The 26,863-nt window shown below is 43.0% G+C and overlaps 1 protein-coding gene and 2 long non-coding RNA genes across 4 annotated transcripts in view; 2 read left to right on the top strand and 1 right to left on the bottom strand.

The window, feature by feature from the left end:
* LOC144301242 (uncharacterized) overlaps positions 1-20,072 on the top strand; it is a 417,552-nt gene extending 397,480 nt beyond the window's left edge. The window contains exon 6 of the mRNA XM_077877965.1: positions 15,989-20,072. Within this exon, the coding sequence (XP_077734091.1) occupies positions 15,989-16,104 (116 nt within the window). The 3' untranslated portion in view covers positions 16,105-20,072. The remainder of the gene's footprint in view (positions 1-15,988) is intronic.
* Positions 7,750-19,033, bottom strand: LOC144301247 (uncharacterized). Its single transcript, XR_013368061.1, has 3 exons — positions 18,384-19,033; positions 10,220-10,330; positions 7,750-8,311 (listed from the first exon to the last, which is right to left on the bottom strand). It is a non-coding gene; the product is annotated as an uncharacterized LOC144301247 (long non-coding RNA).
* A 2,574-nt stretch (positions 20,073-22,646) lies between the features above and the next one.
* LOC144301235 (uncharacterized) overlaps positions 22,647-26,863 on the top strand; it is a 29,121-nt gene continuing 24,904 nt past the window's right edge. For both annotated transcript variants that reach the window (XR_013368044.1, XR_013368041.1), the window contains exon 1: positions 22,647-22,806. This is a non-coding gene — a long non-coding RNA (uncharacterized LOC144301235). The remainder of the gene's footprint in view (positions 22,807-26,863) is intronic.

The raw sequence follows: 26,863 nt of genomic DNA, 5'->3' as shown, positions 1-26,863 counted from the left end.
TACTTGTCTTAATCTGGTAGCAAAAGGCATTTGGACTGCTTGTTTGCTCCTGGCCCTGCCCTCTGCCCTTGGTGGACCTGCCTTCTCACCTACTAGCTATCTGGTGCTTGAATGCCACTCCAGACCTATGCAAGCACTGTCCTCTTTGTTTAGCTGCAACTTTGTTCTCCGTGTGTGTGTGTGTGTGTGTGTGAGAGAGAGAGAGAGAGAGAGAGAGAGAGAGAGAGAGAGAGAAGTGAGAGAGAGGGTGAGTATATGCGCTGGTGTGGACCTGATTGATCTTTGGAGGAAAACACGCTGGTTCACAATTCTCTGCTCTCTGTATTCTGTGTTCTCGAGTGGGTTTCTTACCATAGTGATGCTGTGGCATCTTTGCTTCTAAACAGTAGAGGACCAAGGAAAGTCTGTCAGATGAGTGAAACAATTCCTGGCCCCATTGTGTATCTTCACAGTGAGGTTTCACAGTTTCCTTCTGGAAGGAGAACCTTTGCAATAGACTTCCATGGTTTGAGGGCTCCAAAGAGAGCTTGGGAGGAGGGAGAGCTAGAGAATGCAATGGATAAATATATGGAACTTTGGCAAACATCAGTGTGGTATCAAGAAGTGAGCATGTGGAGACCAGGATCCTTGTTTGTGACTTGCTCATTCATTCATTCCTCCATTCCCTCATCAGTGAGCATTTCTGAGCACCCAGTGTGTACCTGTGCAAGATGGTAGAACAGAAAGACAAAGATAAGTCATGGCTTCATCCCTCAAAAACTGCCTGATTTTGTGCAGATCAACCTCTTCATTAAATATGCCCAATAAATCCCCACATCAGGCCCATCTTTGTTTGCTGGCGCTACCAGAACAAAGTACCATAGACTGGGAGGTTTATTTATTTATTTATTTCACCTTTCTAGAAGCTAGGAGTCTAAGATCAAAGTGTCAGCAAGGTTGGTTACCTCAGAGACCTTTCTCCTTGGCTTGCAGATGGTATCCTCTCCCTGTGTCCTCACCTGGTCTGTCCTCTTTGTTTGTATCCTAATCTCCTCTTTTAAAAGGACACTGGTTGTATCAGATTAGGGCCCAACCTAATGACTTCATTTTAAATTCACTCTTTTTAAAGACCCCATTTCCGAATACAGTCACATTCTGATATGCTGGGGGCCAGAGTTTCAACGTGAAATGTCGGGGGACACAGCTCCACCTATCACAGTGTCTTTGCGACTTCTGACCTTTTTGCTTGGAACATTCATTCCTCAGATATCTACATGCCTTGCCCCTCCTTCCATTCGAAGTCTCTGTTCACATATTCCCCTTAGAGGAATTGTCTGATCATCACTGCCAAAAGAGCAATTCTGGGGGAACCTGGGTAGATCAGTCCGTTGAGTGTCTGACTTCAGCTCAGGTCATGATCTCAGGATCCTGGGATGGAGCTCCAAGTCAGGCTCTGCACTCAGCGGGGAGTCTGCTTCTCTCTGCCCCTCCTCTTGCTTGTTGTCTCTCTCTCTCAGGTAAATAAAGGAAAAAAAATTTTTTTTTTTAATTATCAATTCTGGTCTCCTTTTTCTTTCCTTTCTCTTTCCTCTTGCTTGCTTTATCCTGATTTTTTATCATTGGCCCCATGGATACACACATGTTAATTGACTTACTTCTGTCTCCCTCACTGTAAGATAAGTTCCCAGAGGGCAAGAATTTGGTCCATCTTGCTCACTGACGTATCCTAAGGGCTTTGAGCAATGCTTGGACAGTACCAGGGGTCCACATATATTTCACGAATGAGTGAAGACTGAATGAATGGTACCACCCTCTGTGGAATCATCGCGTCCCTCCTCTGTACTTCGTGTCCTGGAATCGGTCAGCTTACAGTCCTTCTCATTCATGTATCCCATGGAAGTCTAGACCTCCTTTTCTCTTTGGATCCCCAGAAACCAGCAGCTTGTCACTCACTTGATACAAGTCCAGGAAATGTGTGTACATATAATTGTTAATATTCCAACAAGGATGCCTATTATGCTATGCTGTTATTTTCAAAAGGGCTCACATGAGAAATCTCTTTTAGAATTTAGTAGCAGGATAAAAAATGTAATTTCGTCCCATGAGGAATTAGTTCATTTCTGTTTTTCTTATAAAAGACGATGCTAGATTTTTCTTTCATGTCCTGCTTCAAGGAATTGCAAAGCCAAATCTGACACATAATTAAAGCAACATTATTGACACTTGTGGTTCAAATGTTTCCCTCTCCATCTTTCTTAATCTTGAGTTTGCTTTTCAATGTTTAGACTATATTTAGGATTTTCTCAAATCTTTAAAGTAACTCCCAATATGTTTTCAGAAGGAGGTAAGATATAAGTAAAATGAATAAAATTTTAAAAGTGGGACTATATCTGCTTAGCAGACATTGAATAGTAATGGGGATGGGGAGGAGGGCAGGTGGATGAGGGTGAGGTCTGGAGAGCTTTCAGGAAGAAGTGGGACTGGTCTTTCTGCCCCATCCAACACCCCCTGCCCCTCCCCCACCCCCTGCACTGTAGCACCCAGAGCAGGGGAGGGGTGCCTAGAGAACATGTGGAACGTTATAATGACCTATGGAGAAGGACAGGCAGACACGGAAGTTTACTATCCTTCAAGTCACTCAGAATTTATACCATGAAACATATTTGGAAATTGCATGCAAATGAAGGCCAGTCATCCTGCTCAGAAATCAGAGACTTTTGAAAAATGGGATGGTGTTGCAGACTTCTGAGGTTTCATTCATTGCTGTTATTGCTGAATTCTGCAACATCTACCCCCCTCCACCCCCAAGTCACAGAATTTTACTGCCAGATGGTGATTCTGTGCCTAGATTCCAGGCGTAGCCGTGGGATTGATGTATGGGTTTAGGAAATTTGTTCCCCAGTGATATTGTGTGCAGAATGGGCATTTTTCTTGAGTGTACAGTTTATTCTGATTCCCAAACAAATCTATGATATTGTGTCCCTTCCCTCCTCCCCCCAAAAAACCTCCCTCTGATAAAAATGTGGACTAGCATTGAGTATAAACCTTACTATTTAGAGGTGAGAAAGGTGAAGCTCAAGGAAGAAAGTGACTTTCCCAGGGCCAGGTTGATGTCATAGCTGTGCCCTGAAGGCGGACCCATCCCCCAGCTCCAGCATTGCTATCAGAGTCCAAGACTGCTTGCAAGTTGGAGAGCTGGTGCCTACCGTGATGAGGTGATTTTCCCACTCCATGTACACCCAGACATCTGAGGTGATTAGGCATTTCCCTGGGGTGCTAGACAGCTCAGAGAACCTCTGGCATCCAGAACTATCTTTGGGCATCTCTGGCTGTTGTATCAAAAGTGCAACAGAATAGGCAGCTTATGAACAGAATTTTATTTCTCATAGTTCTGGAGGCTGCAAGTCTGAGAGCAAGGCATCAGCATGTTCAGGTTCCCGTGAGATCCCTTCTAAGGGTTGCAGACTCCCAGCTTCATATTGTACCCCCTCATGGAGGAGAGCTGACAGTGATCTCTGATGTCTCTTTATAAAGCACTAATCTTATTCATGAGGGCTCCACCCTCATGACCCGATCATCTACCAAAAAAACCTGCCTTTAAATACCATCACATTGGTGGTGAGTATTTCAACATATAAACTGGGAGGACACAAATGTTCATTCTATTGTGAGAATCTTCTTTGGAAACACCTTTGCTGCAGTTATTTGGGGACTTTTCTGCCTTCCAGAGAAGCAAATCTTATTTGCACAGGTGCTTGAGAAGCAACATGCATTCTCTTTCCACTTTCAAAGTCCATATTTCCTATGTAAAAAGAAAATCACATTCCTAGGGAAGCAAGGGGAGGCTGGAATATCAGGATAACAAGGTTGATCTGGCTAAAAAAGGGATGTCTCACTCTTTTATGGTCATAATTTGGACACGCTCAGCAGAGGTGAATTTTCATAGTACATTTCTGTCTAGAAGAGTCTTCCATTTTTATAGCTCAGAGTTTCACATAGAGGGTGAGAATAAGGTCTCCACCCAAGCTGCATTTGGGCAATAAATTTCCACTTTATTTTTCAAGTGAGTCTAAGCCAAAGATCAGGAAATAGAGATGATATGGGTTAAGGGTAGATTGAGGTGTGAGGCTTCTCAATGGAGGCAAGATGCAGGCAGAGTTGTATATCCTTCTCTGTCTTTTCAACATAATTCCATGGTTGGCAAAACCCAGAGACATTAGTTGAGCCTAATTTACATGCTTACCTTGGGGAATGATGAACTACTTTGAGTTGTTCTTAAGATTTGATTTGCATTTGTGCCCCTGAGCCAACAGATATGACAAATGAAGAGGCATTTGGGACTCCTGCCAACTTCCTTGCTAATCTTGGTTTAAAGACTGCTGAGAGGGTGTGGTGGTTTTCAGGCCAATATCATCTGTGTTTATGGGCTGGGGACATAGGGTGAAGGCTTGAAAACCAGGAGCTCAGTTCAATATTGGCAGAGCATCTACTTTGTTTAAGGGATGCTCAGGAGGCTGAGCACTAGGACTTTAACAGTGACTCTCAACTTCTGTTCTTGAGAAGCTCATGGTCTTGTCAGGAAGATGGACACATGGCAGGGATATACAAGCCAATCTAGTGACTAGACGACAGAGGTATGAAATAGGGAATTATGGTGGGAGACAGGACCTAACCCAGTAAGGGAAGGACCAAGGAAGGCTCCCTTAAGAGCTGGTGACAAACTGGGTCTATAGACTGAAAGGATATAAGCAAATGCATCACAGACAGAGGAAGCAAGGTGAGTAAGGTGTGGAGGTGAGCAACTCTAGGGTAGAACAATTGTGGTAAGAAGCTCCTGACTATGGGTGTGTAAGTGGACTATGAGGCAGGAGAGCAGAGGAATTGAGTCCATGCGGGGAGGAATAATTCTCACATCCTCAATAACATGAGCACTATCAGACGTGGGGATCATATGGAGAGATTCTAGTTGCAAATCAATTATTCTGATGACTTGAGTGGAGGACAGTTTGGATGGGTGGACACTGTAGGAGAGTCAGCTGGAAGTCACCAACAGCTGAAGGTCTATTGAGATCAGGGGTCACAGGGTTGGGGAAGAAAGGAACACATTAACATCCATTTCTGGGGTAGAATCAGCTCATCTTGCGCTAAGGGACACCTGGAGGAGCTGTTTCCTGCTCCAAGATATGAGAAGAGGGAACAAAGCACAGCAATAGACATATGACTCAGAAGTGACTGAAGAAAAAAAATAAAGAGCCTGGTTCCCTAATGCAACTAAGAAACCTTTTATATGAGTTGTTTGAAAGGCTCCAAAGGCTCTAGGCATGATGTTGCTGGGACAACTAGATGAACAGGCTGTCCCGGAGGACATGATTTTTTTCCCCCCAGAAGGACAGCATAAGCACAGAAAAATCATACCCAAAGACCTGCCTATTGCAGAACACTCTGGGAGATTTGTCCAGCAGGAGCTTCTGCACTGAGGCCCGGGGAGAGTAGCTGTGGGGTGGCAGCTGGAGCCTGGGGCTGCTACTCAGGAAAAACTGCACAGATGTGGTTCAGGGAGTCAAGGTTGGAGGGATGGAGTCTCTACTGGGAGCACTCGTGGACTGGACAAATGTGCTGTCCTGCCAAAGAGCATGGCTTTCATCAGAGTCCTGGGCTTAAAACTAGGCTGTGACACATACTATGTCTAGAGTTCCATTTGTTTTTTTCATGTTACCAGCTGAAACGTGTTCTCACCAAATTCATATGTTGAAGCCTTTACCTCTAGTATCTCAGAATGTGAATGTATTTGGAGATGGGGCTCTTACAGAGAAGATTCATTTAAAGTGAACACTGCAGGGTAGGTTTACCAGGGAAAATGTTCTCTAATAGGTGAGGTTTGAGTTATGATGTATCTTTTTTGTAAAGATTTATTTATTTGAGGAGCCAGAGGCAGAGGGAAAGGGAAAGAGAGTCTTCGGCAGGCTCCGAGCTGAGCCAGGATCCCTAGGAGGAGCCTAGGGTGAGGCATAATCTCACTGAGATCACTATCTGAACTGAAACAAGATCAGATACTTAACTGACTATGCCACCTCTGCCCTATGAGTTATACTGTATCTTGATCCCTCTTAGATACTTAACAGAATCCTAGGGTGAAGGTGTTTTCCTGAGTAGATACTGCATTACTTGTATACTCTTATTCCTTCAACAAGCATTTGTTGAGCACCTTGGAAATTTCAGGGACTGTGGCTACAAAGGTGGTTAAGACAAGGTCTATGCCCTGGGCAAGCATACAGTTCAGTAAAGGGGTTGGCAATCCCTATTGCCTGTAGTCACTTCTGCACTACAACAGCAGAGTTGAGGAGTTGCAACAAAGCCTTCACAGCCATGTGGTCTGGCCCTTCACAGAAAAATGTTGCCCATCACTGTTCTATTGGAAAGTAGATCATTGAGGAACAGCTTGGGATTCTCTCCCAAATCTTTGCTTCCAGTAAGGTCTCACTCAACTGGATCTCTCCCTTCCAATATCACCACTTTTGAATAACCTTTGATTCTCCCTCCGTCCCTGGATTCATCCAGGACTCATTGACCCACATACCTTTCTTTCATAACACACATCACAGTTTCTATAATTATCCATTTCCTTGGTGATTATTTGATTAGTGTCTGTTTTCCCCACTAATGTAGCCCTGATTATGTGCTTGGCACTATTCTAAGCGCTTTACATATATTACCTGATTTTCATCCTCTTGGCAACCCTATGAAGTAGGTGTTATTATGACCTCCATTTTACCAGCGGGGACCTGAAATAACCTGCCCCAGGTCCCTGGGAAATATCACTGTCCAGGTGCATTGTTGGTGTTCCAGAGGCTGGCTCTAGAACCAGACTGTTTGAGGTTCAAATTCTGACCCTCTCACTTACTTCACAACTATGCATATGGACCTACCATGGTGGATCTTAAAACATATGCTTGTTGAGTTGATGAATGATTCAGCATCATAAGCCAATACTATTCTAGACAAATCAGCTCAGTACTGTGCAGGCAGAAATGATGAGCACATTTATAGCTGATGTGGGTGGATCAAAAAAAACTATACACAAGACCTTCATTTTTCTGAGTTAACTCAAGACCTCAGAATAAGAAACAAGAGAAGAGACACCTTTTCTTTCCCAGTGTCACCTGATGCAGCTGAGGGTTTGTCCTCCTGGTACTCCCCATATGCCATGTCTGGGCTGAGATCATGCCTCCCCAGCCGTCCTTCCTGTTCTTCTGATCTGTGCATTTGCAATTAGCTGATCAAAGCAATTCCCTTTTCCCAACCCTTTTCTTCCTCCCCCAGACTCTATTAAGCTTCTAGAAACATAAAAGCAGCTAAGCTATTACCCGAACTGAACTTGAACTCTAAACCTCCAGAGATTCGCCCATCACTGAGCGGCAAGGCTCCCTGGACTTCCAGCTGCAGCAATTTTGTGAAGTCAGCACAGTGTGCCCACGGGAGACACCGTATTTTATTTTTCAATCAAGCATGGTGCCATCAAGTATTGCTTAAGTGGCTTGATATCAGCACTTTTTTTTTTTTTCAAATAACTCGAGTTCCATGTGCATGAAGTCTCCCTGTGTGAAAATGTGTTCGTTATCAAGATTTTCCAAAGCCCTGGTTTTCTTGTTCTGAGCAACTGCAGGCATTTCCTCCAGCTGTGATCCCTTGGGCCCTGTTCTGTCGGCAGGTCAGCCTCCATCATTTAGCGATAAACACACTCTTTTTTTTTTTTTTTTAATTGGAGTTCAATTTGCCAACATATAACAAACACCCTGTGCTCATCCCGTCAAGTCCCCCCCTCAGTGAACATACTCTTATGCTTCAAGATGGAATCAGTGAGAATCAACCCCCGGGACGCAGGTCGATGGTAGCCCTGGGTGTTTGGATCTTGGTACCCAGGGCTCCTTAGGTGCAGAGTGACTGTGAAATTCTGCGTTGCTTTCAGACTGAGCAGTCTGGGGGCTGCTGGTTCATGGGCAATATTTCCCTTCTGGTTGCCACTTTGGCCAGCAGTTCAAATGGTGCTGCTTCAAGCAGAAAGTTCCATTTTATCACCATGAATTCTTAACCTGTAAGGGAACCTGATTTGGCAAATGAGAAGTTCTCATCTTCCAGGTCCCTAGTTTTCAGAAGAGAGTAGCTGCAGCATCCAAATTTTGCTGGTTCCCCTTCCTGGAGCGAAGCTGGTTCTGGACTGTGCAACCTGGACATCTACGTCATCCCAATTCCCATTGTCTTCCATTGTGGCTGGAGAGACTCTAAGCTTGGTAGTACTCTGAAACCATCCTGGGGACTCAGCTTGTGATGGGGCCTGGGAGTGAAACATCCCTAAGATTAAAGCATGTGAGGGAGAAAGGGGATATCATGGGGCCATAGGTCTTCTCTGTCTTATCTTCAGAGGCATCGAAAGCAGGATGTCATGATTTGTCATCTATTTCAATGACAGCAACAGCACAATCCCTCCAAACTCCAGATATTCCAGATTTAGAGTCAGAGGCCCTTAGAGCCTTGGCTCTAACCCACTCTGGGTTGATTCCCTCCAACTTGAGTGCCAAAGCTTTTAGGGAAAAGCCAGATGAAAGCACCTCACAAATGTGTATTCCACATGCATGGTTGTTAATATATGCAAGTAAATTGTAAAGTGTAAAACACTGTACACATTTGAGGCATTAGTATTTAAAACATATCTGGGTTATCATTACTTAGATAACTGTGATATTATTTATAGAAGTATTATAATCATCTAAATAATAGAGAAATATAAGATAAATAGGAAAATAGGTTACCTGACGTGTAAGAATTCATCTTAAACAAGTATTATTTTCCCCTTCCCTCTCAGGCAGGCTTAAAGGAGGTTTCATGGTCATATGCAGTATTTATTTTGTGTCCACAGTATATATCACAGTTGTAGCTTTGTTCTTGTTCAGTATCTTTCATCTATAAGATTAAACTCCATGAGGACAGAAATGATATCTGATTTGGTCACCACTTTAGCAGGGAGTGGGTGCTTCATGGATGTCCATAGAATGAGTGAGATAAAAAATAATGGTGCACATTTGTCACAGAATCTACTTTCTGGAGGTTTGCAAGGAAAGACTGCATATCAACCATTGGGATTCAAAGTTTGGCAGCTTTAGTTACCCTTGCGGTGCCCTCAGATCCTAACTGTCACTAAGTGAGTCTTTTCTAGCATTTATTGAATGGCCAAATGGTCCAGGCTCATCATGCCTAACACTACATGAGCTGCTTCATCTCACCAACATTTGGAAGTAGTGTTTTATTTTTTATTTTTTATTTTTTATTTATTTTTTTTTTTGGAAGTAGTGTTTTAAAATATAGGCTTTATTATTATTCAGTTACAGTGTGGCCCACAGACCAGGAGACAATTGCCATTGGAAAGATAGTTTGTTACTCGAGGTTCCCAAAAGGAGGAGGACACCATGCCACAGGGGCCCATGCATGACCACATTAGGGTTGGTCAGGAAGCAGAGGGACTGAGGGGAAAATGTGAGCAGGAGCCTTTACTGTGGTTTCCTTGGGAAGGAATAACCAAGGCAGAGTGAGCAGATTTAGGATTGGCTAGATTGAATAATTCAGGACACTCTGGGGCATCAGAGTTATTCTGGTCATCGGGTACTTGGCCTTGGGGTGAACAGGACATGGGCCTGGAGGTGAGATCTCTAGAGAGGAGGAAATTGGGTGCATACACTCTGGAATTATAGGCTCACATATTGAAAACATGCTCCCAGGAAAGACCTTTACTGTCTCTAGGAACTGGCTAACCCTGAGAGGGGTGGTCACTCTATAGTCAGGAGGGCCTCAAGGGCCTCATAAATCATCAAAAAATACAGAAAATAAGAAGGCATGAGCAATACAGAGTGATACTGATTTGTGTTTTTCTGCCCAGGAAGATGTGGTTCTGAGAGGTTAGGTGGTATGATGAACCTCCAACAGCAGGAAAGAGGAAAGACAGTAGACTTCAGACTGTTGGACTCCTTTCCAAGCTGCTGTGACTAGCCTCTGTCAGCAACAGTCGTACCCTTTGTTTGTATCAAGAACTTGTCCATGATCTATTGTATTCAGTACTCTCTTTAGTAGCAAGAGAGAGAACCCAAACTTAAAACAGTTGAAACAAATAGGGCCATTTATTGACCTCTGTAGTGGGAAAGGCCAGGTTGTGGCTAATGGCTATAATGACAGATCTTTCCTCTACACTTACCTTTGCTTCTGTCTCATCTAGCTTCAATCTATCCTCTTGAAGACTGTCTTTTCCACAAGGAAGGGTTCCCAACTTCTAGAAGTTTCTGGAAATTTCTCCCATCTTCACTACCTGAAAGGAAAGAACTCCTTCCTTATCATAGGAGAAATGTAATTGGCTTGACTTGGGACTACTCCACAGACTAATTCTTGTTACCTGACAAGTGAGGTGTTATTATTTTCCCAGCTTAGACCATGAGCCCATTTTGGGGGAAGAGGGAAAAAAAGAAAAGAGATCTATCACCATAATATGTAAAGAGGTGGTGGTTATCTTTTATTTGTTATTTGAGAAAGAAAGAGAGCTAGGGGTTGGGGGGTAGGAAGGGGAGAGAAGAGAGAGAGAAAGAGAGAGAGAGTTCTAGACAGGCTCCATGCCCAGCACAGAGTCTGATGCAGAGCTCAGTCTCATGATTCTGAGATCATGACCTGAGCTGAAATCAAGAGTTGGACACCCAACTGGCTGAGTCACTCAGGTGCCCCAGGAGGCGGTAGTTATCTTAAATTATTATATATGCACTGTAGGAATATTCGGTAAAATTCCAAGTGTGATTCTCACTTATCAAAATTGGGTGCTTTATTGATTAATCTGAAACATACTTACCAGAACAAATCCCAGGGACATCCCAGCCATCATATAATGGATGAGAAGAAAAAAAAATAATCTCTTTCATCACACAAAAGTAAATTTTAAAAAATCAGCACAATTGTGAATGGAAGTTGAATTCTATTTCAAATAAACATGAAAGGCAAGGAGAGTATAAGTCAACAGTTTTGAGGAGCAAGTTTCTTTGGGCAATGCAGTACCTGAGAGTTTGGGTTTTGAGAAAACCAAGCTGACCCTCAAACAAGAAGAATCAGGCTTCAGCAACTGTCTCCAGAAGTCGGGCAGCACAGGACAGAAGAAAACCATTTCCCTCTGCAAATTGTAGATCCTTCCACCAAGAAACCTTGGTGTTTCATGGGAGTGAAATCAGCTTTCTGCATTTTTGGACAATTAGGAAAAATGTATTCTCCTGATTTGGCATCCCAGAGTCATCCACTCCATGGAGCAAAAACTGTACTGAATGGTTTGTCCTTCTTAGTCTCTATCAAGGATGAGTAATTGCCTCACCTCTCCCTACCCTCTCCCAAGCCCACCTGTGATTTGTTTTAGTGGTTTAAATCCAAGCTTTCATAAGATAAAGTTATTGTAAGATTGGAACTCAATGGGAGTATGGAGGGCTTTGAAAAGAAGCTCTCCATCAGGGGTCCTCATCCCCCTTAACCATCAGTAAAGGAATGGGTGAAGGCTGGCTAACCACTAAATGCATCAAAAAGTCCTACAGCAATCAGCAAGTAAGAAGTGTTAATTCATATAATGGTTGCCTAGCTTGTGCTTGGAACTAGAGCGATTTACAGATATGTACAACCTTCTGGAATATCAGAATTTCCAAAAGGCAGGGTGACATGGGCCATTTATTAGTACAATTATCAAGAAGTTAAGTATTATTACCTAAAATGTGTATTCTTACATTTTGCATGATAAGCAAAATATTTTTAAATATAAAGTTCACTGAAGGATTAATCTTTGGAAGGGACTCTGATGGGCTGGGCAAATATTTAGAACTATTAGTGAGAGGTGCAGGCCCAGGTTGTTGGTAGTAATGGTAGTGGTAATGGTGATGTAGGCGGTGATGATGTGTATTTAGTGTTTAGCGCAGCTAGAAATGTATATTTGAAAATATGGGAGGAGAGATTTCATTGCCTCAGATTCTTGAGATCAGATAGTGAAAGTGAGATGATAAGGGATTTGGTAGGAATATTTTCGGTTTATGTGGGGAGAAATATACCAGAACTGAACTCTCCCCTCCCCCCTCCTCAACCCATGAAATTGTGGGAGGCCAGTTGGAGAGAAGGACATGGAGTCACTATCACTCTTTATTCTGAGGGATTAGAAAATCACTTAGAATTCAAGGTGGGTGAAATTTTAGAAACTCATCACATACAATTCACTCATTTTTCAGTGGGTTAATGTGAAGTTTAGAGTGGAGGGTTTAAGAGATGAAGTAACCTACTCATGATCAAATACTCAAAGCACAAGTGAGAAGCAAAACTAAGAGTGGACCTGTGACTTCTGACAACATGATCACCATCTTCACCGTCACACACTGAAGGTGGTATGCCTTTTTCTGAAGTACTTTACAAGATTATGCGAATTTGTTCTATTTGACCCAAAATGACAGAACCAAAAGGTGGAAGTTATAAAAGAGACAATTGAGATGAGTATATGGAAACATTTTTTTGAGAGTCAGAGCTGTACAAAGATGAAATGGGTCATCATGTGATTGTTCAAAATTTAGGGAGCAAATGTGGGATGTGGTGAGCTGTTACTCACAGCGAAGATTCAAGAAAAGTATGACCACTTGTGGGAAAATCAGAAGTGTCCCCAGAATTGGGAAACAGGGACAGGGAAGGTTTGTAGGTGACGGGGAAAAGTTTGAGAATCATAGAGTCTTAACTGAATCTGAGCAGAGATTTGGAATAGTGGACAACACATGGTACAGAGACTAGATCTTCCTCTGCCTTCCTATTCCTTCAGCAGTCTTCTATGATAAGCTATCCATCCTCAGAATTGATAAAACCTTGTGACAATTCTCAATTATCACACCCCCTGCCTCTGGTTAGTATAGAATATTCAGGAGAGATGCATTCCCGAAGACCTCGTACAGTTCAAGTACAACTTCAGTCAAGACTATTCTTGACAAAAGATTGTAGACATTTATAAAATAAATATTCGCCATTCAGTATGTTGTTATCAGCTGGCCTTCTTTGTCCATGAAACAATTTATGAGAACATACTTATGTCATGAAGATGCAATGTGATACAGTGAAAATGGATGGGCTTTGGAATTAGTTAAAATGCATTTCAAGTCTTGGCTCAAATATGGCCCAAAGAGAAGAGTTTACCTTTCTTGAACCCCTGACTTTTCATCTGTGTGATGAAGTAATAAGATATATCTCAGAGGGAGCTTGGAGGCTCAGGAAGGTGGTATGCAATGCATCCAGCCCAGAACCTTACCTCTAAGGTTAATGTCCTTTTGTCATTTCCTATCTTTGAACAACTTCAGTTGTTTTAAAATATTTTTTTCCTTTGTCCTGTTGATTAGTATCTGTTTCCATAGCCTTCACTTCTAACAACAGATCCTGCATACAACACTTGCATTTTTCTCACTCTGCAATAGAGTGGGTATTTCTACCTCAGACTCCCATATAGATCTTTGACGTCAGTGGGGCATAACAACCAATATTTGACTGTGCTTGAGAATTCACAGTGAGGCCCTTTTACTTTGTATTTCTAGTGGTGACAGGCCCTTAATAAATACAAAGGAGTGTTGCATTCTATTACAGAAATAAATACCAGCCGGTGGTATAAATGAATATCTTCTATATTGCATTTCTCCAATTTAAGGATAGCAATGCAATGCATTATAAAAAGATCAATCATTTTGTCATTATGGTCTTCTTTGGCTCCAAACCAGTTTATTGGATTCCTTTAGTTTCAAGTAACAATAAAATAAATTGCCTCTTATATTGAAAGGGAAAATATCATGTTTGAGACAGGATTGAGATTTTATGGCTGAGATAAAAATGAACCCATTGAAAATACAGGTTCTTATCAACGGGCCAGTGAATTATATGTGGAGAAGGTCTATTCCTCCTTTTTATATTGAGCCCTGATAAAGTGCCATTTGGGGCTTGATCTTTGAGGATGAAAGCTCAGCATTTTGATTCATATACTTCTTGCATTTTAGAGAGAAATGCAAGAGAATGAAACAATCAACTATTCTAATGTCCTTGATTTGTATAGAGAAAAAATGAGGTCCAAGTTCACCCCTTGAAACAACTTCTGCACACACATGATCAAGTCTTTAGAGTTTCTTCTCTAACTTGATCCAAGGGTCAGGATTATGGACTCACAGAGTTTTAAGGCTAGTCTGTAGTTTGGTGATTATGGGTCACACTTATTTTACAGCTGAAGAAAATGGGAGCTAAATGATTCTTCTAGGTCACACGGAGATTTGCCTGCAGATCTGGGGGCAAGGGTCTGCCAGTTTTGGACCTTTTTAGGTGATTCCATTTCCTCTCACAGAGTGCTAAGCATCTTGTGGAAAGTGGGCAAGTGTAGCAGAAAAAGAAAACATCGGCCTTCCCATGGAAGAAGCTGGGATCTTAGGAGACCAGATGTCTCAGGAGACAAGCATGGAAGAGCTAAGAGAGATGATTATATCCCGTCCTGCCTCCATCCCCGTTCAGCACAGCCTTGTCCCCAGGGTTCTCCAACACCCCTCCTGTCCTCTCAGTCTTTATCTTGCAGCATTGTGCTTGTTCAGTTAACTTTTCTGTTTATCATTTGTTTTTATATCCTTGCCACTTGGCAAGGCAGTGCCTCACGCTCTGCAACCCATAAACTTCAGAATCTGAAGCTACTAAAAATATAGAAATGTCAGAAATTCAGAACACTTGGAGGAGAAAGAAATGGAGGAACTGCTTACAGAGCTTGATACATCCTGACATGCCTCTCTCATCCTGGCCTCTCCTCTGCCCTTTCTTTCTCTCTTAAATTTGTGGTGACATTTTAATTAAAAAGTTGACAAAAATCAAACACACACACAATAAGCCCAGGAACACTGAACAGTTGTGGATGGAGGCTGCATTATTACTCACATGGAAACTCCCAGCTTGTGTGATTCATTGGTGGGAGTCATGCGAGAAGTGCCAGAGAAGAGAATCTTATAAGAAAATGGTAGGCAAAATCATGCTCTTCAGGGGATAAGAAGAGCTGTAGTTGGGTGCCTGGGTGGCTCAGTGATGATTGAGTGTCTACCTTCAGTTCAGGCTGTGATCCCGTGGTATTAGGATCGAATCCCACATCAGGCTCCCCACAGGGAGCCTATTTCTCCTTCTACCTGTGATTCTGCCTCTCTCTGTGTGTCTCTCATGAATAAATAAATAAAATCTTAAAAAAAAAAGAAGAGCTGTAGTTGAGGTGGGGGGAGAGCCTGTTCCTCTCACCTCAGCAAGGGCCTCATGAGTGACCACTGAAGGATGAGACCATAGTCAGTGAAGTTGGCAAGAATCAGCATTCCCAGGGGTAACAGGAGCCATTAGGTCAAATTCTAGCACCAGGTTGACCCTGTTTAGATAATCTAGCAGCAGTCATCCTGAGCACTTGTTAGCATAGTCTGTGTTAGCATAGTCAAACCAGCAGGAGCAAAAATTGGGAAAAAGGGCCACAAGGAGGGAAACCGTTTAGATCCAGCCAAAAGAACTTTCCAAAGAGCATCCTGGATCTAACAAGAGAGAAAGGCAGAGAATGTGTGAGGAGGGGTGGCAACATCAGTCCCTATAATTTTGTTGCAGGGGTTGAGGAGGGGCACAGCAGAATGGGTGATCATTACCTTTGATTGTCACCCACTCTTTTGACCACCTCCTTGAGTATATGTGTTCAGGAGACTCCAGAGTTCTGCAAGAGAGGAAGACAGCAAGAGATGAAAGAGTAGATCATTACTGGGAACATGTTATCTACAGAACGCTGCCATTGTTGGAAATGAAACAGCAACAACAAGATGTGTCTCACCTCTTATTGTTCTGGGCACTATGTTGGAAACAGGGACACAGACACTTGACTCTATCCATGCCTTTATCCTAGTTCTTGTGTCTTACTATAATTGTCTATTTGCTTGCCTTTCAGGATGCAGAGTTCCTCCAAGACACGGACCCTATTCTTTGCATCCTTGTATCTACAGTGCCTCATTAAGTCTCATTGCAGTAGAGTGGCCAGGACACTTACCTGCAAACTCACTATGACCTTGAGAGTGAAACCAATGTTGTTAATATTTGCACCTGGATCTTAAGCAAGAATCACCTGGGAACACAGCTCGAAGAAGCATTGCTCAGTAAATGTCTGTTCAAAAATGGATGAACTTTGAGCCAATTCTTTGAGCTCAGGGCAGACCCTGAGACAGTCACTGGCCCAGCCTACTGGAAGATGACAGCTGAGGGCATTGTGACTCTAATTTTGTGTCATTTGGGACTCATCATTGTACGTTATTGGGATGTGATCACACGGACACACAGAGGGAGACAGACGTGTAAGACGAGGCGTTCTGCAGCCATCCAGACAATGGCAAGCCTCCATCTCAGGAGGAGCATGATGAGAGGGTGAGCTGGTAGGATCTTTCCTGGCATCCTGGGGCCTTTCTGAGGTGGATGTGTATACTGAGCTCACATCAGAATAACCACCAAGAAAAAAAAAAAAAAAAAAAAAAAAAGAAGAAGAAAAAGGAGCCAGACAAGAAAAGTGAGAGGGAATGAATATCCCTGCTGGAGACAATGACTAATTTAGGGAGGCTAAGAGAAATTTTTTTTGTCTGTTCATTTTGCACAGCTTCAGAACATTCTATGACAGCTCAGCATGCAGCGTGGCACTGTCAGAAGAGACCTTGGAGAGTGAGGGAGAGCAGTGAAGAAGTGGAACCAGAATATCCCTGCTGAGAGCCTGGAGGTACTTTCTGGAATTCTCTACCTCCTAGATAAATAGGAGATAAGAGAAAAACGTTGAAGAAGGGTAGCTTTCTTCCTGAATCCCATTCATTGTCACTGGAGGCAGGAAAAGAAAGAAATGAAAAGAAAAGGAATGGAAAAGAAAGGAAATGAAGAACAGTCACGCTTGGCTGGGATTCTTCCTACATAAAGGAATCGGTCGTAAAAAAAAAACACCTTTGCAGCCTGGGTCATCTCATCTTAATGTGAGATGAAGATGCCTGTTGAGATAGAAAACCTCACTTTTCCTAGCTCAGGTTGGGTCCATTCTCAGAGCCTCTCTTTCCATCAGCAGAAGGGCATCTGCAGTCCCTCTGCTGCACTTTTTCTGCCTTCAGCATTTCAAAGAACCACTCGGAGGTGGTGTCTGTGGGTTTCAAAGAAAGAGACCACTCATTCATTGCCAGGCAAAAGAAAAAAAAAGGAGGAGGGGGTGGTTCTGTCCTTCAAAGCAGCCTCAGCCTGCTCGGACTCAGGGGCTGCGTATCTGAGGGTGAGGTCAGAAGCTCACAGTTGCTGTGCGCAAAGGAGGCGTGTGGCTTGCATCCATGGGGTGGAGGAGGCCACGTCTTGTTCTGCTGCCCTACTCCTTTGGTTTCTTTTTCTTCTCCTCTCTACTTGGTTAAATATTTGATCCTGTAGCTCTTTGAGGACTGGCACACCTGCTTCTCTTCCCCCGATCCCATGCCAGTCACGGGCCTGTGGTGTGTACAGTCTTGGGTTGCTAGGCAACTCAGCTCTGCTGTGTGTATGTGTGTGTTACAGGAGTGTGTTATACATGTGTAAATACATGTTGTGTTGAGTGCATAATGCATGCGCTGTGTACACGTACATGTGTATCATATGTTTGTACGTGTGGCGAGCATTTACATGTGCTGTGCATGTTGTGTATGTGATGTGTGCTCTGTTATTTGCATGATGTGTGTGACGTAAATGTGATGTGTGTTACCTATGTGTTTAAGTGTGTTGTGTGTGCAGTGTATGTTTGTACACGTGTGCCATGCATCTGTGTAGTCTGTAGTGCATGTTGGGTGGTGAGTGTTATGAGCATGACACATATTGGATGTTTCATGTGTATGATGTACAGGTGATGTGTGCTATGTAAATATTTATGTGTGTGGCACGTGTTGTGCATGTTTGTTGTGTGTGTGTGAGAGAGAGATCAGGAATGTGGGATGCCTTTCTTATGTTACTTGCCAGTGCAGGGGGTCCTCTAGCTAACCCACGTGTCTCTCTAGCTTTGGGGGCCTGATGGGACTACATTTCTGCAGCGTGGAAGATGGCAGGAGCCCCAAGTTAATGAACCAATCACTGGTTCCTCAGTAAACAACCACTAGTTTTCTGTCAGTTTACCGGCCATTTCATGTGCCTGAATCTCTCCCTGGAGCTGCCATCCTCCCCCATTGTCACTCATCTGTCTTCACTCTCACATTGAGCTGTCAGCATTGTCCTTTTCCCAGTCACCCTGAGAGGAGAGGGAGGGGGCTTCCTCCCCTCCTCCCCCTGCCTCCCCGTGGTAACAAAGAACGGCCTGCCAAACTCACCGGGCCCTTCTCCATCCCTGTGTTACAAAGATGAAACAATCACAAGCATTGTTGGACATTTGCTCCAGTTGGAAATTCTCTCATCTTCTGAATTCTGCAGCAGCGTGCCACCATGATTCCCTGGCTTCTTGGCCCCTTCCCAGGCATCCCCATCCTGCCCTCTTCGACAGCCTGTGTTTAAATTGTTTCCCATCGTGGTTTCCACATTTCAGTCTATTCGCTTTCCCTGGTTGAACATATTCACACATTCCACCTCCATTTCATCTTCACAGATGAGCCACAAGTGTCCAGACACAGCCAAGACCCCTTCTGGGCGCAGACCTGAAGTTCTAGTTCTGTTTGGGCAGTGCCACCTGTGCGTCGGCAGGCACCTCCCACAGGCTCTGCTCCCAGCCTGCCTCTCCTCCTTCTGTGCATACCTGTCACTGGCAGAACTGGAAGTACCGCCACCTCCAGCAGGAACCCGGAGGAGCTGCTCACACCCTGTGAGGGGACAGGAGTATTCTCCTAGAGGCCTGTTGGTGGGAATAAAATGCAGGAAGCACACAGATACAATTAATGCATCACCTGGCTTTCAGTGGGTCTTGAGAAAATATTTCTTACTTTCATCTGTCTTTAAAAAGCAACATGAAAGTTCATTGAGTCAGGGATCATTTTCATATGGGAGTTTTTAGCTATGATTTTAACAAAAAGCTAAATAAAATTGTAATATTTAGATGATCAGAGTGAGGATTATCTCTCCAAAAATATGTAGATAATAGAGCATGTTCCAACCTCTCCTTTCTTGATGTTTGGAAATCTGTGGGGTTGAAGGACAAGGATTGTTTTCTCAAACATGCAGATAAGGAAACATGGATCCAGTGACTTCCTCAGAGTCTCCCAGCTGAGCTGGGATGGCAAATTATCTGCACAAATTCTGTGTTCTTCCTGCCTCTGGTGATCTGCCAAGAACAAGTAGGTGCCCAACCGGCCAGCTTGAGAGGGCCAGCCAATTCTGAGCTCAGAGTAGGGGTCAGTGGCTGAATCAGCAGGGTGTAATCACCAGAAGGGTCCTTGGGGAGGTTGAAGTTTTTGATAGCTTTTAAAAAATGGACATTTTTTTGGGAAAAAGAATGACAAGGGCATAGAAAGCAGGTGCTGTAACACATGGAAAGGCCTAGATGGAAGAATAGCCCCAGGAATGCGAATCTGTTCCACATATTATGTAAATTATTTTGCTCACCTCCCAGTAAGAAGAGTGGGTAGCATGGTCAGCCCAGGTGCCAGAACAACGCAACACAACCAGACAAACGCACATCTTACAGTTTGTTACATTACATCATATATAAGATCTGATGTCAGCTTGCAAGCTACTCTCTGCCATTTGAGTCATTATTATTATTGCTATTCCTTTTTTACATGTGGGGAAAGTACAAAGTTCAGAGTGGAGAATCTGTTACTGGCCATGTTCCAAGGCCAGGACAATAGACATAAATCTAGAACTGTAGACCTGAAATCTTTGTAATTTGTTTACCACGCTACATCTGAGTTTAGGCCTTGTTTTCTCATCTTATGCAAAACTTGGACCTAAGGCCGTGCACAAATGTAGATAAAAATAACCACCCTGCCTAACCGTGGAATTGTTTGTGAAATCCATATTGACAGTAAACCTGGAAACGCTTTGTAACATTCAATGTAATACACAGACCTACAGAGTATTGACACGAGTTGCCATTTCTGCTGCCTTCCTGTCCCCTGACGTTCAGCCTTATCTCACTGAGGCTCTATATTCCTCTGCCAGCAACCCCAGGCTGGTTAAATGAATGAGCTGAGCCTGCTCCAGCCATCAGCACGGTGTGTCCTTGACTTCTGCACAGGAGGCTGTGGCTGATTGCAGTGCTGTTCTCAGATCAGAAATGTCAGAGTGTCAGTGCGGGAAGTCAGATCTCACGAGCTGAGCTACTCTTTTCGCAAGGAGGGCACGCAGGTCTGCGGTAGTGAAATGCAACGTGCCCAAGGTCACACAGATGGTTAATGGAAAAGCCATTTCTAATAAGCCATCTGTGTTTTTCTTTTCTAGACCTTTAGCCTCTCTTTAGGACTTTTCCGTTCACATCAATGTATTCAAACAGAGAAAAAAAAGAATATTCAGACCCCTTGTTTTAAACTCTCAACTTTCTGCCCTGTGGTCCATGTCCAGATCCAGGCAGGAGGTGGGAGAGGGGAACATTGATTAATTACGTCACCTCTTGGGGGTGGGTATTAGCTAAGGTTGTTTTTTCTTTTTTGAAAGATTTATTTATTTATATTGAGAGGAAGAGAGTGAAGAGAAGGGCAGAGGGAGAGAGAGAGAGAAGCAGATTCCATGAAGAGCATGGAGCCCAATGCAGGGCTCCATCCGACAACCCCGAGATCACAACCTGAGCCGAAATTAAGAGTCGGATGCTCAATTGAATGAGACACTCAGGTACCTTGCTTAGGATGTTTTTTGTTTTGCTAGTATCAGTACTTTGGCAAATGAAACAGGTTTCTGGCTGCCTCTATGAAAGGAGAACACTAGACAGAGAAGAAAGAGAAAAAGGAGAGAAATGTTGATGGCATAAAGGAGAAGGTTGAAGGGATGCCAATAATAACCGACACTTGCTGTCCACTTGGTGTGTGCCAAGGTGTGTGCTCCACATATTATAGTTGATCCTTGTGAGAACTTTGTGAGGCAGCCATTAGTAATATCCTTATAGAAGGAGGCTTAGCTTGACAGAGGTGTGGGTAGTATCCCAAAACAGTAAAAGGAAAAGGCAGGATTTGAATCTTGGCCATCTGGTTTACCTGCACCAGTTTTTGTTGCCCATGCATTACTCTATTCTGAGGGCAAGGAAGAGAGAAGCATTGCTTTGTGATGCTTCAGATAATCAGGACATCCATGATGGTAGTACCTGTTAGGGTTAGAAGTAGCTGTAGAGAAGATTATCCAGAGGTCTCTGGAATTCATTCACTTTTTCATTTGATGGGCATTATCCTGTCACCTCTATGGAGTTAGAGGTGTTAAGCAAGTAGGATATGGTTCCCACCAGTAGTTGAACTTTCTTGATATTTGGCTCTTTGTTAGCTGTGGCAGTCAGAATTGTAAGAGGATCCCAAAGACCCTCACCTTTGTTAGCCTCCTCCCCTTCTCTTGTGGGTAAAACCTATACATACCATGAATGTGGGGTTAGAGTGAGGGGGAGTAGACACTGACCACTCTTAAGATTCCTGATTGTGAAAAGATGGATGAAAAAGAATGAATGCCTGAGAAGGGTGCCATATTGGGGATGTATTTAGAGACACAGAAGGCAGAGGAAACTTGATGAAACCCAGATCCTGATGGGGATGAGAAAGGAGGCTGGGAACATGGGCCAAGCGTACAGAAGAGATCACCCTTAAACTGAAGCCTAACTGCTTTGTTTGCATTCTCACCATTAAATATGCTTGAGACTGGAGAGAATCTCATTTGATCAGAAAGAATGGGAATTTGCAAGCTACCTAGCCTTTCTATAAAATCTGCAGTTTTAATGTTGATGTATTTGTTCATGTGATTCCCGTTCATTAGGCTCTACTATGACATTGACTTGAAGGTGTGTGCCTGATATTTATTCAGACTGCTCTAAGTATTGTAACTCTTTTCCTCCTGGGCATAAGCTATGATTTTACCTCTCTTTCCCCCAGCAGTCAAGCTTGGCTGTGTGATTTGCTTTGGCCAATGAAATGTTAGTGTATCACTTCTGGGAAAACACATTAGAAGCAGTTCACAATTGCTATGTCATCTTTCCCTCTGCCACTATAATCTACAATGGTTTCGAGCAGGTTGCTTTGACAGCGTGGGCTCTGGAGGGAGAATGACCCAGAGCCTGCTCCAGCTAATCCATGGTGGGAATTTAGTGTGAACAACAAATATATTATTGTTGTTTTAACCTGTTGGGATTTGGGGATTGTTTGTTACTGCAACATCATCTAGAGCATCCTGACAGATGAAACACACAAGCAAAGAGTATCAGGCTCCCCATTACTGAGACATTTCCAGATTGGTGGAGGGACATCATGCCAAGTGAACAGGCACATTAAAAGAATAGCAACAAAAGCAGCAAAACAGCAATAAGCATAGCAGCAACAAAAACAGAGGACTCTCTACCCTCCCTGCTCTCTGGGCATCTGGCAATTACAACCGCCGCGAAGGTTGCATTGGCTTTTCCAACTCATTGTTCTCTAAAAGCAGGGACTGTCTCTCCACATTTACTGTATCATTTCTCTGCAGCTTGTCCTTAGGGTGGAAGAACAAGGGCTTTTATTAACACATTCCATTGGCTGAGTTTATGATGCTCTGCCTCACTCCCTTTGCCCTGAAGTGAAGTCGAATTATAAAATAGGACCAGCCTTATCTTGGGCAGCCATGCAACAATGGTATCTGGAGGTGAGTGTTGAAATATGTCTTGGGGCTTTGGGAAATGTTTTCAATTCACCATTCTGTGATCATTGTCCAAAGATTCTTGATAGTGTCCTTTAGGAGTCACTGAATACAAACAGAAAGAGAAAAAAAAAATGAAACAACCTTGCATTCAGATGCCTCAAACTAGCAGTAAGAAGGCAAATGTTTAGAAAATAATTTTGTGGCTCCAGTAAGGATAATGACTCTAATTATATGTATATGTCATATAAAATATTAACAATTAGTGTAATAATATATATGCAAATATATTAACATATAATTCGAGCTCAGAGTCATTTGGTAGAACTCTACCTGGGTATTGGAAGACCTAGAGTTATTTCCAGCTCAGCATTCAGCAGCCAGGAACACTTGGGCGAATAGTTTAGTTTCCTTCACATTCCTCTGACCCAAAGGACTTGGCATTCTAGAAATCCGAGATCTGAAGGTTTACTCTTATAGTGGAACAGCTCTTCACCAGCTTCCACTCATTAAAGGTGGATCTTCTTAAGGGTGCTTCGTACACATTTCCACCAAACACTCTTAATGGCAGAGGTACAGGGTCAGTCTACTTCAACAGGTATTTCTGGATACAGCCCAAAGTGACCCTTCATGTATTAGTTATCCATTGATGCCTTACCAATTACGTCCGTAACAAATTTTTATTATTTCATACTTTCTGTGGCCCTGGAATCTAGGCACCTCTTAGCTCAGGTTATCTAGTCTCTTATAATTAACTGGTGAGCCAGGGTTTTAATCATGTCAAGATTAGGAGTGGAAGGTTGTGCTTCTTAACTCATTCATGTAGTTATTTGCAGGGTTCCCTTCGCTGTGGGTGGTATGACTATCTGAATGCTTCAGCTCCCTCCTGGCTGTTCCTTGCCCTGTGGACATCTCAGTAGGGCAGCTGACAACATGGCAACTGGCTTCATCAGAATGACTATGTGAGGAGAGAGACACAAAAAGCCACATCGTTTTATAATCTAACCTCAGAAATTATATCCCATTGCTCCTGTTGCATTCTATTCTTTAAAGGAAAGTCACTAGGTCTAGGAGGGATTTTTTTAAAAATTTTATTTATTTATTCATGAGACAGAGAGAGAGAGAGAGAGAGGCAGAGACACAGGCAGAGGTAGTAGCAGGTTCCATGCAGGGAGCCTGACGTGGGACTTGATCCTGGGTCTCCAGGATCCCACCCTGGGCTGAAGGCGGCGCTAAACCACTGAGCGACCCGGGCTGCCCTAGGAGGGATATTACATAAGGATATAAACACCAGGAGATAGGGATCATTGAGAACCATCTCAGAAGTCTGCCAATCATGCATTGCAAGCCAGATGTGTTTTGGAAGCTTTGTGTTTTATCTTTAAAATGTATGCATATTTGCAGTTTATGCTAAATTATATCTATGTTTAACAGAAGGGTAATGTTTTTGAATTACTCATTATTAGAAAAAAAAAAAGGCTTTTCTAGAGAGATGCACCTTGTTTACGTTACAACTTCCAGCATGGCAGGTTGCAGGCTTAAATTTCAGTTGGAGGATCATGATCTTGGGTCATTTCCTGATTTTTACAATTTTAGTCCCATCATTTATACAGAAGAGAACACTAAGACCAGAAATGGGCAGTGATTTTCTCAAGATCACGACCCTTTAAGGTAATGTATCTCAACTGCTCTAAATATTGCTTTTCTCATATAGTGATTTTGGGGCTCTAGGTTTGGGGTCAAGAGTGGTTCTCTCAAGACTTTGCTTTACTTGGGTCTCCACCATACCCTTCAGGAGCTAGTACTGCTGCCCCCAGCATGCTCCAGCAGGGTCCTGCACATGTGACAATTCTCCCTGGGACACCTGAGGTCTCAAACTCCTGGCACACCCTTAGTCACATAAGATGTGTTAAAAGAGTCCACTCTATGTATTCTTTTTTTTTTAACATGGAAAATATTGATCATGAAGTTCCCATTATCTACCAGAAAAAAAATATTTTTAATTACATTCTCATAAACTGATCTTTCCCTCTCTTTGTGTGGCTCCTTTATGGTAACAAAGTCCAAACAAGTCCCTTGATTCCAAATTTTTTTTTTTTAGTTGTTAAGATTTTATTCATTTATCTGAGAGAGAGAGAGAGGGTGAGCAGGAAAGAGAGGGAGAGAGAATCTGAAGTAGACTCCACTTGGAGTGCAGAGTGCAACATGGGGCTTAATCCCACAACTGTGAGATCACGATCTGAGCCAAAACCAAGAGTTGGATGCTTAACCAACTGAGCCAGGCACCACCCCCGCCTCTAAATTCTTTTCCAATTCAAAACATTCTCTTCCCTATAGTCTGGGTATGGTTTTTAAAGTAGGTCTCACTCCTCTACCAAAAACCCACCAATTTCTTCCCATTTTCTACAAATATATCCAATTTCTCAGGTAGGCCAAAGACGGTCTCTATGACAGGGTATCTGGGTTTGTTGGCAGCTTCATCTCATCCCTCTCTTTCTCATGACTCCTACTCCTCAGCGGAGCTGCACTCCTTGAACATTCCCAAAAAGGCAGAGGTGCCTTCAATCTTTATGCCTATATCCATGCTGTGCCCTCTGAATGCCCTTCCCTCATCCCTCTCTCTCTTACTCATCTGTCAAGATTGACCACAAGCATCATGTTCTTGGAAGCCTTTCTGGGGTCCTACACTCCCACACTGCACCTCTTACCTATTCTCAGTGCTCCACATTCAACCTTTGCCCTCACTCCTTGATCTTTAGTATCAATACCCAGAGTAAGTACAAACAACCACAAGAATCTCAACAAAAACCACATGGCAGTGAGTTATTAGGGTATCATTAGCTGCGTTGTTAGGACACCTCAAACATGCTAAGTGCAGTATACATTATCCTGTTTTTCTCGCAGGAACTTTTAGAACTAGATAAGGAGAGTGGTGTTCAGAGTGGTTGAGATACACCAGGTCCCACAACTTATCAGGGGCAGAGCTGGGAGGCCAGCCTCAATCCATCTCATATTCTCTTACTGTAGCAAATGTCTGAGCTTTGAATGTTGGAGAAAATAATCAGGTTAACCTGAATCAGCATGACCTTCAGAACATTGTCTCTGCAATATTCTTGTGAATGTCCTTGTGGTTGATCAAATTTGTGCTACATTTGCTGAAAACTAGAAACTTCCGCTTTCCTAATTAAATTTGAGGCTTAATTTGAAATGGCTCCAGGAGAGTGGCTACTAGCAATATGATGTGGACATCACACAGAGATATCTTCCTGCTTATCTCTATAAAATCTTTACAATTGCCTTTGAAATGTTCCATGATCTAGTCCCTTCATCTAGATTTGGGGTATCTGCTGTTTACAACAGTGGTTCTCAAATGTTTGCATGGACCTATCATGTATGTTAGAATAAAAATTACCCAACTTCCAGGGTTTCTAATTCAGTGGTCTAAGATGGGGGTCTGAGAATTGGCTTGTCTATCATGTTCCCAGGTGATGCTGATGCTGACCCACAGACGATGCTGATGCTACTGGTCCACGGACCATAGATCATCTATTGAAAACCACTGGTTTATAGAAATTGGCTGAAGGTGCTAGGAGATGGGGCCAATCTCTATAAACCAGTGATTATCAATAGATGATCCATGGTCCATGGACCAGTAATCATCAGCATCCCCACAGGATGCTTAGCTTGGATGCTGCTTCTCCCACTCAGAGAAAGGTAGCAACCACTCCCCATTTTCTCATCCCAGCTGGCCTGTTTACCTAGAAACTCAGAGTGAGTGTGGAGGGTCATTTTCACCTAATTCTATTCATTGCTTCTCACTATTATTATCTAAATCTGGATATTTTTAACTCCTTAAATGAGATTATATATATATATATAATGTATATATAATTTCTTAACTCAAATTTACTTGGGCCATCTGTTAAAGTATCTTAAGTGATACAGACCTGTCTATGAGCTTTTAGAAAGTCCCATTCCACACTGACCATATCCCCAACTACACTTTTTTTTTCCCTTTCTTCCTATTAAATGAGACAGTCATTCCCTCTAAGATGGGTATTTT

Source organism: Canis aureus, chromosome 2 (assembly GCF_053574225.1).
Source record: "Canis aureus isolate CA01 chromosome 2, VMU_Caureus_v.1.0, whole genome shotgun sequence".
Lineage (NCBI taxonomy): Eukaryota > Metazoa > Chordata > Mammalia > Carnivora > Canidae > Canis > Canis aureus.
This window is presented reverse-complemented; position numbering and strand designations above follow the sequence as displayed.